General features: G+C 44.9%; 1 protein-coding gene and 1 pseudogene across 1 annotated transcript; both read left to right on the top strand.

Annotated features, from left to right (window-relative positions):
* Positions 1-526: 526 nt before the first annotated feature.
* On the top strand, positions 527-2,803 carry LOC147963059 (protein FAR1-RELATED SEQUENCE 6-like; annotated as a pseudogene).
* Positions 2,804-4,371: 1,568 nt separating this feature from the next.
* Positions 4,372-9,495, top strand: LOC147963058 (uncharacterized). The gene is made up of 4 exons (XM_087527878.1): positions 4,372-4,979; positions 5,082-6,233; positions 7,085-7,165; positions 9,209-9,495. The coding sequence occupies exons 2-3, from the start codon at positions 5,090-5,092 to the stop codon at positions 7,162-7,164; spliced, it is 1,224 nt and encodes a 407-aa protein (XP_087384004.1). The 5' UTR covers positions 4,372-4,979; positions 5,082-5,089; the 3' UTR covers position 7,165; positions 9,209-9,495.
* The last annotated feature ends 6,144 nt before the right edge of the window (positions 9,496-15,639 follow it).

The raw sequence follows: 15,639 nt of genomic DNA, 5'->3' as shown, positions 1-15,639 counted from the left end.
AACAGCCAGCCGCCTCCTTGTTTTCCAGACAGGCCGCTTGGATTCCCTCGTTCCACATTGAACAACTAGCCGCTGGGATTCTAGATCCGAGGGCGTTGTTGTCGCAGCAGGTCGCTGCATAAACTGTTGTCCGTCGCAGATTTGGCACTGCGGACGACGCTGGGGGTGGACTAAGGTGTGTGTTTGGCCGAGCTTGAGGACTGTAGGAGTTGAGGTTCTTGCCCCAATATTGTTCAATCTCTGCATCTTCCATCTAACTTTTCTTCATCAGATTACGATTGATTTTTTTGCCCCAATAATTTGTTATGTTCAATATCTGCACCTTTCTTGTGTCTGAATCTACAGAAGTGTAGCACATTATTTATGATTGATTGTTTGTTCCTACGCATGCTTCTGAATGTATACATCTTGTATAGATCATGTTCCACATGCCAAATGTTAGCACAATATGTTACCATCCCCTATAAATTTATTTTATATTCCCTTTGAACAATAATAATGTTTACAATTTTCTTGATTTATAGAAATGTGTGATGGAATTGGTGGTGTTCCAGAATCAAGTGACATGCCTAGTTCAAGCGATGATGACAACATTAAGCATCGGAATGAGCAACACGGAACTTGAACATGACCATGGTGAATCTCAACCAGATGCCTTACTTGGAGACCCTAAATTGGGGATGACCTTTGATACTGAGAATGAGGTGCGAGAGTAATACAACAACTACGCTAAAGCAAAGGGCTTTGATGTGACAAGAAGAAGCTCAAGCAATGCTGATAATGGACAGCTGAAGCATCTTACACTTTCGTGCTCTCGGTATGGTAAGACTCAATCCAACTCAAGTACTATGTTGAAACCAAATCCAACAACCGGGTTAGGATGTAAAGCTAAAATCAATATTAGCCATGGTCCTGATGGGAAGTTTCATCTTTCAACCGTCATTTTAGATCATAATCACAGATTAAGTTCAGACAAGTCTCGGTTATTCAGATGCAACCAAAAATTGGACTTCCATGTGAAGCGAAGGTTTGAGCTGAATGACCGGGCTGGAATTCGAGTAAACGAGAATTTCAATTCTTTTGTTGTGGAAGCAAATGGTCATGAGAACCTAACTTTTGGTGAGAAGGATGCTCGCAATTTTCTAGAGAAAACAAGAAGGTTGAAACTTGGCAGAGGTGATGGACCTTGATGATGAATCTCGACTAAGGAATGTTTCTTGGGCTGATGCAGGAAGTAGAGCAGTGTATGACTCTTTTCATGACGCCATTATTTTTGACACAACATATTTGACGAATAAATATGATATGCCTTTTGCTTGTTTAGTCGGAGTGAATCATCATGGACAATCAGTTTAGCTTGGATGTGCGCTATTATCATATGAAGATACTGAAACATTTGTTTGATTATTTCAAGCATGGCTCACATGTATGCATGACAAATCTCCATCCAAAAACTATTGTAATCGATCAAGCAAAAGCAATTCAAAATGGTGTGGAAAGAGTTTTTCCAGAATCTCGATATAGATGGTGTTTGAGGCATATAATGAAGAAGATACCCGAGAAGTTTGGTGGATATGATGAATATGATCACATTAAGGTTGCTATTGGCAAGGCAGTTTATGATTCATTAACAGTTACAGAGTTTGAAGTTGCTTGGATGCTTATGCTTGAGAAGTATGATCTTGGTGATAATGAATGTCTTAAAGGTCTTTACTGCAATCAGCACCGATGGGTTCATGTCGCCACTTTGAATTCAGAGGGATTCTCTGTAGGCATGTGTTGCGTGTTTTCTTACTAATTTTGTATTTATTTCAGGCTCGCTCCATGAATTTGAAAAAGAAAATGTCCAATAAAAAAGGAAATCATCACATGATGATATTCTACAACAAGACGTTGTGGAACAAGATGGCCAAGCTTGTAGTAGCATGGCTGAGGTATGCTTATTTCTCACCTTTTTATTTCTAGTAAACTCTTAAACATCCATGTAATTTTATCACTTTCTTTGGAGCAGAAATCATTTGACTTGGGCATTACCAATGGCGACATAAATCCACCACAAGGATCGGCTACAGTATCACTTGGAGGTTCATCGACAATGGTTATGCCCCAAATTCTTGGAAAATATACGAGTATGCTATTTGAAGTTCAGCAGGGATCGACTGTAGAGCCTAGTTCTACAGTATTACATTTCGATGAAAGTTAAGGGCTCGACAATATGATGGACCAGGGTTTGGACATGATTTACATAGTTTGAATATGTTGGATGCAATATTTTGTATGACCTTGTTAACTTTAATGTAATACCTGATACCTGGTAGGTACCAGTGCACTAGAAAAGTAGACAGATTTATGTTTTGTCATCTTGTTTCTGCCCAAGGTACTTGAATTTGTCTCTGTTATATGGTTCAAGTATTAGTTGCTTCCAGTTTCAGTTCCAGTTCAAATGTTAGGTGGTTCTTTTATGTCGATCCTAGCAGAAACATCAGCAGCAAATACTCTTTATTTGTCATTCTCAAGAAACAATGACAGAATGTAAGAGGCAAGAATATGATGAAACCCACTTTTTTATTGATCTGAGGCAAGTACATGAGTGCACGAACGTGCTAGTCAGTCGTGGCTAACTAAATCCCTGAATAAGGAGATATGTTTACAATGACGATGCCCTGATTTTGCGCCCTCCTCTTATTAATAAACTGAACTGCCTTGATTTTGCGCCCTTTCTGTATCAGCTGCTGGTGATGCTTACAGCTTTGGGATAACTCTGCTGGATCCTGAAGATGTTCACAGGGAGGGCACTAGCTGATGGTATGTTCAGAGAAGGATTGAGTCTGCACTTGTTTGCAGAGATGGCATGTCCTGACAAGATATACACATGCAGCCATATGATAATGACGATGATGCAAGATTGAATATTGTATTGGCTTGCTTAGCTTCTGTTATCAGAATCGGCATCTTGTCTAGTACTGTTTCATCACACATCTAACACAGCTCTGAATCTGTCAAGGAAAAAGTGACATCATCAGACAACCAAGGGACATGGGCAATTACAAACAACATGCAGGATTTTTGTGATTTTAATTGCTCGGCATTGCAACAATGGAGGACCTCACTGTGCCACAATCCGACCAAGAGCTCGCGCCACCGCAGCCGACGACCAAGAGCTTGCGCCACCGCAGCCGACCACCAAGAGCTCGCGCCGCTGTCGCTGGAGACCAAGATCTCGTGCCGCAGCCGCCAGAGAGAAAGAACTCGTGAGCGCCGCCCGCGTATGACTTAGCGATTTCCGCGCCGCCGCTGACTGCAAAGAGCTCACCAATCGGTTTCCCTCGGGCAGGAGCTCGCCGTGGCCGTCACAGGGGAGCTAGACCCGCCGCGCGAGGGAACTGGCAGGTCGGGCCGCCTCGAAGGACCCTCGCCATGTAACACCGCCGCTGATCTGGGGGAACATCCTCTCCGCTGTCAGCCATCACCCATCGCCGTCGCATCACCCGGTAGAGAAAGGGGATGAGCAGGGATTATGACTTTTCTGCACTGAGTAATTTTTTTGCTGTTTTCTTCTAGACAAGGGTGGGCCGTGGGGATGACATGGACGCTTCCACATCAACAAGCATCCGTAAGTGTAGCATTATTGGTGTCAAAGTGTGAGTGCTACTGCTGGTAGTTGCCGGCCAGCAGGTCAAGGATGACCGGAACATGGCAGCGGATGTCAATGGTTTGAAGACCAAGGCGGGGAGGGAATAAGCCGGCGGCGCAACGAGCAGAGCGTCTTGGTGGCCGCCATTCTGAAGAGCGGCCGTAGGCAGATTGGCGTTGGGGAGATGGGCCATGCCGTTGGTGGCAGGTCAGGGTGGACACGGTCCGGTCGTTGACTGAGCTGCAGTTTGGACCGGTCGCCGGCGGTCTAGACCGGACCGGACCGAGCAGTGCTGCAGTCCTCTTTTCAGGGACCGGACCGGCGGGTGTAAAGCTCGGTGTGTACCGACGGGCTCGGCGGTCCCTGCGGTGGCCAGTCACTGCCATGTGGGGTCAGCATTTCGGAAAGGTGGAGGGAGAAGTAGCATGGTGGCCGGGGCCGTAGAAGATGCACCTGATGCTTGCGGTCGACAGGCGACGCTGCGGAGGAGATGCCCCTCATGCTTGTGGTGGTCGGACGACGCTCGTAGGCGGCAAGGAGGTGGTTGACTAAGTCAAGAAGTTGCCAATGGCGGCCGGTCTGCAGGCGGCGCTCTTGAAGCCTCGTGATCTCATGGGACGCGGAGGTCCCTCCATGGCTCTTCCTTCCCCGTGTCGACGGCATGTTGGCAACGAGATGCAAGCTCCCCGCATCGATGGCGAGCACAACGAGGAGGTCGACAGAGGCCGCGCTCCCTGCTACACTATTTAGCGAGCCTGGACTGGACCGAAACGGGCCCATATTTACAGACCGGACCGTCCATTATATTTAGCGAGGCTGGACCGAGCGGGCCAAGAGCGAACGGGCCACGAGCGGGCTGAAAAGCCCGCTCGCTATGTCCAGCCTGAATGGCAGGAGTGCCATCCATGCATGGCAGCGGAAGCAAGATCAACGCAGAGGCAAAAGGGATTTGACGAGGCTAAGAACTCTCGTGCACTCTCTGACTAAAGTAGCAGCTGTTTCTCCTTTCGACAAGGGTAAATATGCCATTTCCATGCCTACAGTGAGTAGAGTCACATCGCTGGAAAGGAAACAAAAAAGAGCACACTCACATCGCATCTCGCTGTCTCAGGTTTCAGACTCTCAGCCGCCGCCGCTCCACCCAACGGCGCCGGCCGGTGGCCAGCCGCCGCTGCTCCTCCAGCTCCACCGCGTCCGTCCTGAACTCCGCTGCGTCCCTCACGCACTCCGCCGCGCCTCCCCCTACCCCCGCCCTTCTGCCCTGCCCCGCCCTCCTTTGCCCTAACCCTAATTCGTAGCGGCGACCAACGGCGGCGCTCCGGCCAGGCCTCTGGAAGAACAAACGGTGAGTGCCTCTGGTTTCTTTTACTCCTATCTTGACTCCTGCTTTTCCAATTTTGATTTGGTTTTAGGATTCTTGATAATTCTCTTGCTGTCTTCGCTACAGGCTGAAGTATGAGGAGCCGCCGCCGCCGTTGCTCGCCGGCGACGGCGTCCCCAGTGGAAGATGAGAACCTTCTCCCGGAGATCCTCCTGCGCCTCCCTCCGGACCCATCGTCACTCCCCCGCGCCTCCCTCGTCTGTAAGCGCTGGCGCAGCATCCTGTCCGATCCGGACTTCCTCAAGCGCTTCCGCAGGCACCACCAAAAACCTCCACTGCTCGGCTTCTTCAGAGGTAATTCAATGAGCACAGAGCACCACTTCACTCCTGTGCTCGACTCGCGGGACCGCATCGCTGCAGCCCGCTTCTCTGTGCCCAACAACAGCAACAAACACTGGAACTTCGTAGGCTGCCGCCACGGCCTCGCCATCCTAGTCAACATGTGGCTTCGTCAGGTGATGGTGTGGGATCCCCTCACCGGACAAGAGCACCGTGTGGCTTGTCCACCTGGGCTGGTGTTCGACCCGGAGGTCCACCTGGTGTACTGGGAGGCCGCGGTGATGTGCGCTGATGCCCAAGACGGGCACGTGCATGGCGATTGCTTCTCGAGACCGCTCGAATTGGTCTTGATCTGGGTCATTGGATACAGAAAAGCATTCGTTTGCCTCTATGAATCGGCATCTGGTTTATGGGGAGACATTGTCTCCATGGAGTCAACAGACACGATGTTTGGCATAAGGCCTGGCATCCTTGTTGGGAGTGCACTTTGCTGGGTGCTTTGTGGTGGTAACGTCCTTGTGTTTGATGTTGAAAGTCAGCACCTTGATTTGATCAAGAGGCCGGTAGACTGCCCTATGAACACCACCTCCTATGGATTTGTTCAGGTCTTAAGGATGGATGATAACAGACTTGGCCTCGCATATTTGTCAAAACTGACCATCCTGTTATGGGAGAGGAAATCAAACTGTGATGGCGTTGTCACATGGGTGTTTCTGCAGAAAAGTATTCAATTGCAGGAGCTCTTTCCGCATAGAATGTTTAGTCGTTGCAAAAAGATGATAATAACGGGGTACGATGAGGACACAAATGTGATTGTTCTGTCTACGATCCGCGGCGTCTTCACGCTCCAACTTGACTCGATGCAGATCAAACATATTTGCAAACGAGGTGGCTTATGTTTGGACACTTTCTATCCATACACAAATTTCTATACTACAGGTAATGCCTCCTCTGTATTCACATTGCACGAGCAAACAAGAGTATTTTTTTTTCTTGGATTGCTTTTGGCACATGATTGCGGTAATAAATTGTAGTTGCGATTAAAAATTGACTGGATATATAAAAATGTGTTCAGTTGTTTGTTTCCTTGTTGGTCTGGTCATGAGTTATGGTGATGTGATTTCTTATTATTACCATGCCAGATTAAAGCTAGAACGAGAATATAACTATTTCATTGATTTGTGGCCATTTCTGATTGGTAACCACAGTCGTGTGCTGGCAATTTGTGATGTCGTGAAGCCGTCTGCTACATGAAATAGTTAACCGGCTGGCACACTTGGAAGCTTAAATCTAGTTATATTTTCCCATACAATAAATTTATGGGAAATATAATGTCTATTTTCACTGACCTTGATACTAAATATCAATTTATAACATGTACATTATGTGTTGTAAAAAAAAGAACACTAGTTAATTAAATTCGAATGGTACTATGTAATCACTGTGGTTTTCCAATATGTGCTTTCTTCTAGACCATTGGCCATAATTTTAGAAATTTCCCATCATATCATTGATGGTGATGTAATTTCTTATTATTACTTTTCTACCTTAAAGCTAGAAGAAGAATATAACTAATGGTTTGATGTCTGTCCATTGCTAATTGCTAACTGCAATCATGTACTTATAATGATTAGCTTCGTTTAGGGGGATTCATTTACTGTCATCATAACAGAAGCTAATCCCCCTCCTCCAGTTACCTAAAGTTATAATGGTTTGCACATATGCCTTCTCATTGATTCAACTTATCTTTGATATTTCTTTCCTTTTGTGCTTCTTTTGCTTGTACGCAGGGGAGTTGGCTGGAGACTGCGCGAATCTGAAATGTGAACACATGAGATGTACTAATATTCTATCTTTGTTGAAAAAGTGAGGTAATTTATCTTCTAGCTATGAGTATATCTTTTGTCTTGAAGGCAGTATATCATTTCATGTTGATTACTCAGCTTAGATGGTGCATGATTTATGATTTTAGATTCCTAATGCATAAATTCAATTAATTTTGAAACCGTGTAGTTCTTATATTTCTGTAAGGTATGTTGTTCATTTGGAACAATCTAGGAAGTCCAGTCTTCGCCTCTAATGGATGCAAGCTTTCAGTCACTGATCTTTTACTAGTTTTAATTTGATTGTACATACTTATCCGGAGAAATAAAAACTAGAGAACATGATAACCATAGAGGTTGCAGGTGTGCCATCACAAACTGATTGATCTTCTATTGGTTTTCTCCTTTGTATTGCTATTTTTTATTAAAAAAATGCTGTGATGATTCAGCTTTGGAGTTTTTTGTATAGTTTGTACAGTGTTGTATGGTTAAACTTTATTGTTGGCTCAAAAAAAATCGCTTTTCTTTGAGAGTAGTATGAAATGGGTACACTGAGATGGCTTTGATTGTTCTGCAAGTATGTTGAGTAATACTTGGGTTACTTTAACAAAGAAAAAGGGCTAGATGGTTCTTCAATTCTGTATGCTGTGAATGTGTTCTGGTTGACGCTAAGATTGCTATTATGTACAGTAGCATGTCACGTGGAACTTCTCGGATTTAATCATGTGAATTTTTTATTATGATCTAAGATCAGTCGACTTTAGTCAAGTTGCATGCCTGGTAGACTAGTGGAGTCGATTTGGTTAATCGCTTGTATTAACTAGGTGGGTGGACAAGAAGCAGTAGGCTATGTCACTTTAGACATTGTGTTTGTGAAGTCCCTCACTACATTTGATCCATCTTGTGAGTCTTGCTAGTGATCTAACAGTGATATGCTGATGACATGACCTCATCACCACATGCAACACAGACAGGCAGTGCTCCTAAATTATAACATATAATATATTTAGAATTATAGATGCTGCCTAGTTAGAGGACATCACGTAGGAAGGTTCTTAGATGCACAGCATCAAGTGTGTCTTTTGTAACTCCGTGAGTTAAAAGAGAAAAAAAATAAAGAGAAGAAGAGGGGCACGAAACAGGCCCTTGGCTATAAAAGTTTTCTATGCGTGTGGTCGTTATTATTTGATGTGATCAAAATTTAGGAGAGCCAATTAGACTAGTCGTTGTTGAGTTGTTGAGTAGACAAGTTGGGATTAGGGAGAGGTTGTTAGGATGTCTTATACATGTTGGTGTCGTTTGGAGAGTCCTAAGTTTAGGTCACGTTGGACATAGGGTGACAAGTATTAGTAGTGTTTACATTGGAGTCTATGTAATCATGCTATTATTTACAATAAAGGAGAAAATCATATGGGAAGCTATGACAGTGTGGGGAAAATATCCTGTGTTCTTGTGTGTATCTGTACGGATCAATCAAGTGGCCGTGAGATTAGATTGCATCCTAAGCTAGCCTACATCAAAAGCATCCACCAGCCTGCTTGCCTGATTACCTAGTTCTGTACGTGTACATCTTGTTCTGGTTCCGACTAGTTGCACCGGCTTACGACGGTGATCTGATCGGCGGCAAGAGGCGCGAGTTTCAGCAAAGGTAACACTCGTACCGGTCATACCTACTGGTTTGTAGACAACTATTGTGGTGGATAAAGCTTCTGAATCCAGTGTCTGCATCCCTAGTTGGAGACTCATCCTTGGATGTATTGAGACCTGAACCTGTTGTCCTCATCATCCTATTTTTTGTTGCGGCTGCCTACCTCAGCCCTAGTTACCTAGTTTAAAGAAACTAAGAAAGGTTTGTCAGGAACACTCTTACTTTTATTATTCAGTTGCTACATGATCCTTTAGCAGCTCTGCAAGTTTATCGGAGGAGGGGGGGGGGGGGGGGGGGGTTCCGGGAAGTTTATCTGTTAAATTCATTCGATGTTTGCATGATGTTTTCAGTAACTTGAAAAATATCCCTTTGCTTGGTATATATGCATCTATAAATTTGTAATACATCATTTCTCGTGCTCATTATTTCAAAATGTGTTCCAGGAATACAAGACCAACATTCAGAGAGGATATATTTGCCTTCGTGGGTAAAAACTATGGTCCTTAAAAGCACAATGAAGCAACAAGCAGACATGTCAAAATAGAGTGTCATGATGTTTATTTTTTCTGAATTTTCCCATGTTACATTCATGTGATGTACCATTGAACCTCAAAGAGTATTTGACCCGAAAAAACATCTTGATGTATGTATTGTCAAATGGCAGTCCAATTCTGGAACTTGCCATTGATTTTTTTTCTTGTTCCGAGTAACATATGTTTTTGGTTTTGAATATACAATTTCTGACAGTCCATAAAGTTACTAAGTTCTTGAGGGAAAACTGGGGAGTGAAAAACTATAATTTTTTTCACCTGTCTATAAATGTCCTGTGGTTATGCAGTGATAATGCAAAAGGTAATGGAATGGGTTCACAATGGGATGAAGGCGTAATAAGATATTTCCCCTTTTTGTATGGTATTGCCATTGTAAAGGCATGGATTCCATTGCGGTGTTTGGATTGATGGGTGGCTCTGTCTCTGTCTAGTTACTCTCGCTCGAAGGTAGACGATGGACAGGAAACTCGAGTTTGTTTTGTGTGCAACGAATGCACCGGCGCTCCAACGCCTTGTATTTGTTGCAACTGAACTCACCACCAACTAACAAACTGGGATTACAGCCGGCTTTGTAGCCATCGGCAACGCAGCCCCCCACGCAACACGATCACCACGCGCATGTACGCCCTGGCTACCCGGTCTCCCACCAACATGAGCAACCTACTCATCCGCGAGACCTGGGCATCTATCGCTGCACGATCGCAGACCCAGCCACAGACCGGCTCAGCTCAGACTAAACACACACGCACACGCCTACAACCTTGCCGGACCAGACCTGGCGCGCCCTACGTCGATCACCTCGGCAGAGCATGGCTTATTTTGCCCCAACATGGATGTTTGATGTATTTTGAATGCTATGCAGCGGTGATGCTTTGGGCAATTCTCCTTGTGATGGCTGCGAGGAAAATCACTGGTGACGGATGCTGCTCCTTGAGGTGGTGGAAGATCTGAAACGTGCTTCTCACCTTGCCCGCCGATCCATCCATGTAAGGTGCTTTGCTGCTCAAAATAAATCTGGTCAGGGAGTAGAGAAATGGGTCGCTGGTGTCGTCACTGCTGCTACATGCAGAGGTCTCGTCAGAGTAAATCAGGGCAGATAGTTGAGTTGAAGGTGGGCGGGAACGGATGGAAAAGAAGGTTGGCTGTGGCAAGAGATAGGGATGAGCGATCATAGCTTCGGTTATCGGACAGGGGTGGGCGTAATAGGAAGTGAATAGGGGTGTGATTTGATTATGCGCTATCCGTTTACAGCCCTACTGAACCAAACGTGTGCAACATTTTAAGGTGCCTCCGCAATGTGATGATGGCTAAAAAAACGTGAACCAAACACCTCCATTGTGTAATATGTGCCTTCTTGATGCTTGTACATTTTTTTGAGGATTAATTCCGCCGCTTTATTTAACCAGCGAATATCTAAACAACGTCCGGGATCTCATCGGCGACCACAACTAAGATTAAGTCTGGTGGCACCATCAACCAAATCTTACATAGATCTACCCCTACCCCTAGCTTAGCTAAATTATTCGTGGCATAATTTGGAAACCTCCTTACCCATGTCACCTTGCTCTCCTGAAATGTTCTCAATATTGACTTGATTTCTTCAATCCAAGGTCCAGTCACTGAGAGATTCTTTCTTCCATCATTTAACATGCTCCACACAATCTTGTTGTCGGTCTCCAGGTGAAGCTTCTGCACATGTATTTTAGGGAACTGGCCCCTCTAACTTCGCTCCTATGAAGTTAGGGAAACAGTACCCTAACTTAGTCTGTGAACCATCAGATGGGAAATAGATGACCAAGATTCTGCACTGTTCACATGGGGTTGTAGCATACTGTTTGGACGAGCACTGTAGCTAAAATCACTGTTTGTTACCTGTAGCAATTGACACTGTTTAAGAACTGTAGCCATTTATTCTAGATCCAACGGATGAAATGTGGCTAAGTTAGGCTCCTAACTTCACAGTAGCTAAGTTAGAGGAGCCGGTTCCGTATTTTAAATGTTGTAGTGTAGCCAGCTGCTGCGCGGATGTCACCAGCATACCCCCAAAGGATCATCCCTCCACCACCCTTATCTCCATGTTCCGCAATGCCGGCATCTAAATTGGCCTTGACCCATCCTTCATCTGGTGGAGACCACCGGTGTAGCTCTGTAACAGGTTTGGCCGTGTCTTTCTTCACATGCAGAGACATCCATTCAGCCATGTACAATGCCACAGACCTGGATATTTCCTGTGGCGAGGCAATATTCTTTCCTTCCTTTGTTTCATTCCTTGCACGCCAAAGCCCCTACACCGCCTCTGCAAACCATCCTAGCATCCAGCTCGACAATGCACTCGTGGAGTCAGCCGTAGTCAGTGGGATCGCCACCGAAACTCCGTTTTACGAGAGCATAATTTCCCAAAACATAGCCGAATGTGGCCATGACCAGAATCAATGATATAGCGTCTCCTCCCTTCTGCATGCCACACAAAAAACACCTTCCTTTGTATGCCAACGGTAGAGCTTAGAACCAACAGCGCAAGTCCATTCCTCAGGAGCCTCCACATCTGTACCTTCGCTTTATTTGGTGCACATGTATCCCAAAGAGCCAGCCACTCCTTGTGTTTATGTAGAAAAGAAGTAGATCCCGGCCGTCCAGACTTCACTACATTCAACGTCATTTTTAGGTGATATGCTGACTTGACCGAGAATTCACCATTCTTTGTATAATTCCATGCGAGGTAGTCATATGTCCCAGGCCCTCCTGGCGCTATTTTTTTATATCCGCTGCATCGTCATGTGAGAACATAGAGTCCACACGGACTGGATCCCATGCCCCTATGAACATAATCCTGTCCGAGTTGTTTCATGCTCCCCCTTTGTGGGATCCTGTTATCATGATGGATCAGAATATTTGATCGGTCCCCAATCCACCAAATAGCCCCTTTTCAAGACATCACGCCCATGCAATATACTATGAAATGTGTATGCGGCCCCTGCCAGGCATGTTGCATTCATAATGGTTCCCTCCTTGAAGAAGCACGCCTTAACCACTCCAGCAAAAAGAGAGGATGGTACCTGTAACATCCTCCACGCCTGCATAGAAAGCCAAACCTCCATCACGTTTGCCGGTACACATTTTATCTCATGCAATTCAGTGCACCTTCCTCTCACCATTTCTGCTCCCCACAAGAATTTCGATGAGATTGATGTCAAGTTCTGGCACATCTTCTTTGTGAGCTGAAAAGAAGTTATGGCATAGGTTTGTGTGGCTTGAAGCATAGATTTCAAAGTACCTCCTTGGCGGCCTTTGTGAAGCTCTGTCCTTTCTATCCTGAGCATTTGCCGTTCGAACCGTAACATGCTTAAATGTACCATCCTTAGATCATGGTACCTTTCACTAAGGGTCTTTGATTCAATACAATTAGCCTGCTTAAGATTCCCATTGTCCTCCTCAAGACACCCTTTGACCGGATGTCACCTCATATTTCCTAAGGATTTCCTTGAGAGACTCTAGATTATCATGAGAACCTTCCAAGAAAATAATACTGTTGTCTGCAAATAACATGTGAGTCACATGGGGGCTAGTGCTCTAAAAAGGTACTCCTCTGATTGTTTTTTATCACCTTGCCAGTTTCTTAAAAGAGATGAGAAGCCTTCCACACATAATAGGAATAAATATGGGGATAGTGGATCGCCCTGCTGTAGTCCTGTAGATAGTAAAAATCCTCTCGAAAAACCTCATTCGGCTTAACAGAGAATTTCCAGACGTAACACATCTCATAATCATAGAAATCCATCCATGGGAAAATCCAAACCTTGCAAGAATCTGCTCAAAAAACGCCCCATATACCCGTGCCGAATGGAGGCACACCCCGAGCACGAGGAGACTCGTGTGCTGGTGGTTCTGAACCAAAAAAAAAAAAAACGCCCCATGTACCCTGTCATATGCCTTCATCATATCCTCACTGCACTCAACGGTTTCTTCCTGCTTCTCGTCCTGATCGCTTGCACACACTCATATATGCCACCAGACCATTGTTTGTGGTCAACCTCCCTAAAACAAAAGTGCTTTGTTCTATGTTAAGATCGGCAAAAATACCTGTAGCCTCTTTTTCACCAATTTTATATAACACATAACACATAACATAGGTTGATCGGCCGAAACTAAGAAAGTAACTCCGGTGAGTTGACTTTCAAAATCATCAATATAATTGTGGCGTTAAAAGAATCCAGAGCTGCTGCCCCCTCGTGGAAATCACGAACCCCATGGCAGACGTCCTTGAGAACCAACAACCAGTGTGGTTGATAAAACATGGTCGACAACCCATCTGGCCCCAGCACCTTCATTGGGCCCATCTGAAAAAGTGCGGCCTCAATTTCCTCATCAGTAATAGCAGCCACTAACTTCCTGTTGATGTCATCAGTTACCATGCTGCCAATATTCTCAAGTAAAAAATGTATCTCAACAAAACCTTCGAAAAGAAAAAAAAGTAGAACTTTGCAGGCATGTACATGATCTCATCATCCGTCATATACCTGGTTCCATATTCTCTCAGAAGTGCTTTCACAGTGTTCTTTCTTCTTCGCCGTGCCGAACAAGTAGCACTACAAGGATACCCTTCATAAAGCAACACACATTCTACAACGTTTTAACTGTATGTTGCAAAATTCACGATAGATACGCATACAAGCATTGCACCTTATGCGTTGTACAGTTGTACCTCGTGACCTCTGTTGTAGTACAAGTAAAGCCCAGCGCACTACCCAGCCTCTTTCTTGTAATAGCCCAGCCCAAATTGGCTTTCACAAATAATCTAGGTCGTTCTCTCCCCACCCTCCCCTATTCCTTAGGCTCCCACGCCGGCCGCCGCCCCTCGCGGCTGCGACCAACCCGCATCCTGGCGCGCCTCCCCTCTTCACTCCCCCGCGGTCCTCCATCCCGGCGGCCGCCTCTCAGGAGTTCAAGGTATCACTCCCGTGTGACCTTGCAGCCCGGTGCGCCGCCTCTCGTCACCACTCCCCTGCATGTGGTCCTCTCATCCGTCCCGACGCGCCGCCAGCACGTCTCCCCTGCGACTCTGCATCCCGGCGCACCGCCCCTCGTCACCCCTTCCTTGTGACCATTGGCGAATCCAAGGTACGGCCATGAATCTGCTCAAGCCTGCCCGCCAAGTTTGAGAAATTGATTTTTTTATCACAAGCCCATGAACGGCAGGAACAAATGTTTGATCCCTAGGTACACAGTGAAGGTGGCGGCCAAAGATTTTGATTTGTTTATCCGGTGTTCCTGCATGATGGTCTTGACTCTTGAGAGCTGAGAAGATCTGTTTGGTTTAAGAAAATTCTGTAGCTGTTTCTTCACCCGAGTTCATGGTCAAGGTCTCATGGAGCTAAGATTCTATATGTTTGTTTGGTAGGCGAGCCAATAAGTTACTTAACCTTATGATTTGTACCTTTTGTTCTTCATCCATTAGGTATAGGACTTAAAACCAGAGACTCATACGTGATTGTCGTAGTATTCAGTGTCCACATATTGCTTAGTTGTAATAAAGTGGACATGTTATGTTAGAGATCAAAGGTTGTCATTGTCGGAGAATATGTCGTGGCCACTGAAATTTCAAATAGACAATGCACCAATACAACACATTGCCATGGATGGTCACCTGAATCAGCATACCTTATAATCTTTTTTTTCTCGGCACCAAGTGTGTTGTTCAGTGTCCTGTTCCCCTGGCCAGATTTAATATTGAGAATGTTATTTCCTGTGCAGTCCAATGGAATAATGTTGGAAGCCCATGGTGTCCATTGAATTTTGTTCACCTGCTACTAGCTGGATTCCAAGCATTGTAGGTACTACGGCGAGAAGTTCATCATACATTGGTAAATATCATTGAATTGCACAAGCAGTGCACATTCCGGCCTACTGTGCTTATAAAAATTAATGGTTCAGACCATCTTCTTAATGTTGTATCCATTTTGGAAGAAGCTTTGGTAGTTACGATACTGATATACTTGTGATAGATTATTCATGTATGCTGCTACTTTAGTTTTCAATGCAATAAAAGGACCAACATTTATATTCCTCTGAATAAAGTAAATATCTGTACATGGTTTATTGGTTCAATTTTCATATCATAAAAAACTTTTGTTGAAGGAAATTCTGAGTCTTGTTTTGCCCTGATTGATAACACTTCTCAGCATGCATGCTTTCTAGGAAGATTGATTATTACAGGAGACAACACACATTCTAATTTGAATACTGTTTGCAGTTTTTACCCTCGTAAAGCTGATGAATGTGAATGAAGATTATGGAGAACATTCTTCAGCAGCAAGGTCTGCACT

This window comes from Triticum urartu, chromosome 6A (genome assembly GCF_056163025.1).
Source record: "Triticum urartu cultivar PI428250 chromosome 6A, HENAU_Tu73, whole genome shotgun sequence".
NCBI lineage: Eukaryota > Viridiplantae > Streptophyta > Magnoliopsida > Poales > Poaceae > Triticum > Triticum urartu.
Note: the sequence above shows the minus strand (reverse complement) of the source record. Positions and strands in the feature narration are given on the sequence as shown.

Coding starts and splice junctions, on each gene's coding strand:
- LOC147963058 (XM_087527878.1), top strand. CDS start 5,090: ATGAGGAGCCGCCGCCGCCGTTGCTCGCCGGCGACGGCGTCCCCAGTG. Junction 6,234..7,084: donor CACAAATTTCTATACTACAG/GTAATGCCTCCT, acceptor GCTTGTACGCAG/GGGAGTTGGCTGGAGACTGC.